Here is a 3,766-nt window from a genome sequence, read left to right as displayed (position 1 = left end):
TATTATATTTTCTGATACATATCAATATCCTTCCATAGATCAAAACACAAAATTAACTATTAATAAACAGCAAATTGTATGTCACAGGAACAATACAACGGTTTAAAGAGTTACTTCGTATATAAAACACAAAACCACACCCATACATAAAGTCCACGCCCATAAGATCCATTCATGTTTCCGGGTTGATTCTCTTGACGACGTAAACTTTGTGATTCCAAATTGAAGCAACCAATGAATAATTCTTATAAGCAACTAGAGAAATGAAAGATACATATTATTAATTGTGAGTATTTCATTGCATTTCTTTACCTGATAATCGTTGAACATTACTCTTCCTCTCTCCGTTAACTGATTTTATCAATTTGACACTGTTCTTCATCATCTGTAACATAATGGCAGCTGTCTTCTCGTCATTCTGTAGCTCACCATTAGACTGTATGAGCATAAGAATACAAAATGATAATTATTGAGAATGTTACTTATCAAAGTAGCTTGTTTATCAAACTACATGTATATATTTCCAATCCTCCACCCAATCTCTGTTGTTTGCTTACCTGAATAATGGCCCCATCCTCTGCTATTACGAGGGATCCACGCTGACCTGGAATGGTATCTAGGTTAGTAGAAGCCTGATTGAGAGAAGGAATAAAGAATTATATTTGTATTATTATCATGGAAATAAAAAGATCTCACCATTTTTGTTCAACAAGATTACGATGGTAAACGGAAAAGTTATTTTAGTATACGAAGAATCAAACCGGAAGTGAAATGAAACCGGATGTGTAAAATCAACCGGAAGTTACGTCATAAAATGCCAGCTTTACTTCCGGTGTAAAAAATATGGAGTATTCACCTTTGCATATTGGTGAAGGTCAGTCTCTTGTTTTCTGTTCCTTGCTGTAGGTAGAGATACTGCAGGTCCATTTATTGCTTGAATAGGCACAGAAGAGAAGCAGGCTCTGCTCTTATTGAACAATGGGTCTTCTTTAGGACCACTGGAGAATTTCTTACTTAAAAACTGGAAGAAATGTAGGAATAAAATTATGTAAATTAATATCTTTTGCTTGTAGTTGCTTTTAGAGTGTGTGCTGATGGTGGCTCCAACTCACTGCATGATACACTAATTGAGGAACTTAGAGTAAAGTAAAGTTAGTTTTATTACATGCAGCTTAAAGAAGGTGGGACTCAAACCTTGCCTCCTTAGATTCTAATTTCACTTTCAATGATAGCAAATAATTATATTTTGCCTTTGTTCAGTGGAAAATTTTTTCCTGTTAATTTCAATATTGTATAGTTTTATTCCAGACGTTATAATTGGAGATATGGATTCAATACGACCTGATGTACGAGACTATTATGAATCAAAAGTATTGAGTATATTAATAGTGAATCATCAAGTAATAATTATAATTTTAGAAATCAGAGATCATAAGGAAACATGATCAAGACAGCACCGACTTTAGCAAAGCATTAACTTACCTGTCAACAGAAAAGCCAGAGGTACAATAAAACTATCCAATAATGTCGTCATTAATTTCTATATGTTTTCTAGTATGCTACAGTGTATGTTTTAAACAGAATGTGGGGAAGATTTGATCAAATGCTTGGCAATGTACACGAGCTTTACAAAGCATCTGCTAATCAAAGAGTATATCTTGTAACTGAAGACTCAATTTTAATGCTATTGAATCCTGTAAGGATGGGATATCATAACAAACCCAGCAGAGCTTGCGTGGAGTCAATAAGCATAACCACACACAACAACAACAAAACTACATGTGTCAAAACTTTGTGGCCAACTAAGGCCATTTGCATTCACCTGAGCCCAGGAAGTGATTAGAAACCCCACCCAATAATTAACACAATGCAATAATTATAGTTGTGAAAAGTATGGCTGTACTTTCTGCATGGGTTATACAACCAACTTGGAGCTAAAGAGCTATAGCTGCTTCTTAAGTAGTACAATAGATGTGGCAAAAGGAGAGGAATGTACTGGTATGTTTATTTTTACAATAGAGCTTGTAAGTCAAAAGTTATTGCAAGAAAACAAGGGCTCAGGTGAACACAAATGGACTTTAGACACTTAAATGCATGTACTTTTGATGTCATACTGTCAACAATTGCTGTTTTCATAGGGTAAGAATGTTATTCATTTGAAGAGAGAATTGGTTGAAGGCCATTGTGGCATAATACCATTAGGAGAATCATGTGATCAATGTTGGACCACTGGACTGGAATGGAATCTTGGTAAGTATAAGTCTCTCTATTAATATACTCTCTCTCCTCTCTTTTAGATGGAGAAAAAATGAAGATAGGAGGATTGATCAGTACATGTAATTTGCTAAAATCAGATCTCATGCCACATCCACAAGACTACACTGTGACTATTAAATGTACTCATAAAGTTGTATTCTCTTTTTCACACAAACTATGTAATGTATAACTATAATACCAAATTGATACACTAAACTAGTAAAATCATTTCAACGGTTACTCTATGTTAAGTTGCTCTAATTCCTTTTATTGTGGCATACGTTCATAAACATCTTCAGGTGATGTTTGACATTCATCATAAACTCCTTCATTCTCTTCACTTTGTTTTGCCTTGTGGATTCCATACGGTTCACATACTTGCATTGAAATATCATCATCAGCTCTATCAGCATAATTATTAATAAGTAACTTTAAAATAGACTAACTTTGTTTGCTTATTAATAGTACATGGACTTTTCTGTCTATAAGAAAACAATTATAATTTGTTATACTAAGTATGTAGACTATACCTCATAAAGCAGTAGATATTAATAACAATAATGACAGTTAGTAGACCACACAATATACCCACTAACACACTAAGAGCAATAACACTGTCTGATGCATCACAGTTACATGATGATGACTGCAGTGGTAGTTTTAATGTCTCATTAGAGATAACTGTCCATTCTCCATATCCATTATCAGTGTATGCACGCACACCAAAAATAAAGTAAGACATATCATTAAGTCCAGTAATGTTGATATAAGTATTGGTTGAATTACGTAGTTGCAATAATTCGGTATTAAAGTCATCATCATCTACCATCAAACAGTTGCCAGACTCTAAGATATGATATCCTATCTCATATGTGATAATGGGATAGTCTGATGGAATATAACTAGGTACACTCCATGAGATAACAGCCCATGTAGTGTCCATGATACTGGATACTGAACCAACTGGACCAGGTACTAAATAAAGAGACATTCTAACTAGAACTGATATAGTATAATAATTACATACCTATTCCAATCTCTACTATGATAGGATCACTGAAGGGACCTCTTCCAACAGAATTGACAGCAGCTACACTGATGTTATACTCAGTACCAAATACTAGATCATTCAACATGACATATCTCTCAGTACTGGTGAGGTTGTATGTGATACTACTGTTACTGATAATCACTGTATAGCCTGTGATTAGACCATTACGCTCAGAACAATCAACCTCATTCCAAGTGAATCTATTAGCTGTAGAATTAACTGGTAATACTTGAATTGATGATGGCCAACCACTAGAAACTGAAAATTACAATTAACTAATTACTAAAAGAATAAGTATCATTACCTATTGCTTTGGTTTGTACTGTGTTCATGATTAATTCAGATCCTCCTAGTACATTAACAGCTCTCACTGTGATGGTATAGTTCATACCACTGTACAGACCTATTAATGTATAACTGTATGTTGTAATGGACTGATGAGGACCAACAGAGACTGTC

At 34.3% G+C, this 3,766-nt stretch overlaps 3 protein-coding genes across 3 annotated transcripts in view; 2 read left to right on the top strand and 1 right to left on the bottom strand.

Moving 5' to 3' along the window:
• The window catches only part of LOC109589596 (disks large homolog 3-like), a 4,881-nt gene extending 4,775 nt beyond the window's left edge, over window positions 1-106 (top strand). Inside the window, exon 6 of the mRNA XM_020005651.1 lies at window positions 39-106. Coding sequence (XP_019861210.1) covers window positions 39-106 — 68 coding nt within the window. The remainder of the gene's footprint in view (window positions 1-38) is intronic.
• Window positions 53-746, bottom strand: LOC100639884 (ragulator complex protein LAMTOR4 homolog). The gene is made up of 4 exons (XM_003391015.3): window positions 697-746; window positions 558-632; window positions 313-436; window positions 53-255 (listed from the first exon to the last, which is right to left on the bottom strand). Exons 1-4 carry the CDS (start codon window positions 697-699, stop codon window positions 173-175), a joined length of 285 nt encoding a protein of 94 aa, XP_003391063.1. The 5' UTR covers window positions 700-746; the 3' UTR covers window positions 53-172.
• An 85-nt stretch (window positions 747-831) lies between these two features.
• Window positions 832-2,481, top strand: LOC105315275 (thiamin pyrophosphokinase 1-like). The gene is made up of 8 exons (XM_020005652.1): window positions 832-874; window positions 943-1,032; window positions 1,074-1,146; window positions 1,298-1,370; window positions 1,420-1,503; window positions 1,556-1,696; window positions 2,139-2,250; window positions 2,298-2,481. Exons 1-8 carry the CDS (start codon window positions 844-846, stop codon window positions 2,444-2,446), a joined length of 753 nt encoding a protein of 250 aa, XP_019861211.1. The 5' UTR covers window positions 832-843; the 3' UTR covers window positions 2,447-2,481.
• The last annotated feature ends 1,285 nt before the right edge of the window (window positions 2,482-3,766 follow it).

This window comes from Amphimedon queenslandica, unplaced genomic scaffold (genome assembly GCF_000090795.2).
Source record: "Amphimedon queenslandica unplaced genomic scaffold, v1.1 AMPQUscaffold_11143, whole genome shotgun sequence".
In the NCBI taxonomy this organism is placed as follows: Eukaryota; Metazoa; Porifera; class Demospongiae; order Haplosclerida; family Niphatidae; genus Amphimedon; species Amphimedon queenslandica.
This window is presented reverse-complemented; position numbering and strand designations above follow the sequence as displayed.

Bases quoted from the DNA above. Each gene is read 5' to 3' on its own strand.
- LOC100639884 (XM_003391015.3), bottom strand. The intron at 437-557 runs GTAAGCAAACAA...ATGCTCATACAG, and splicing joins AGGATGGGGCCATTATTCAG to TCTAATGGTGAGCTACAGAA. The intron at 256-312 runs GTAAAGAAATGC...TCATTTCTCTAG, and splicing joins TAATGTTCAACGATTATCAG to TTGCTTATAAGAATTATTCA.
- LOC105315275 (XM_020005652.1), top strand. From the start codon at position 844: ATGGAGTATTCACCTTTGCATATTGGTGAAG. The intron at 1,371-1,419 runs GTATTGAGTATA...TTATAATTTTAG, and splicing joins GAGACTATTATGAATCAAAA to AAATCAGAGATCATAAGGAA. The intron at 2,251-2,297 runs GTAAGTATAAGT...CCTCTCTTTTAG, and splicing joins TGGACTGGAATGGAATCTTG to ATGGAGAAAAAATGAAGATA.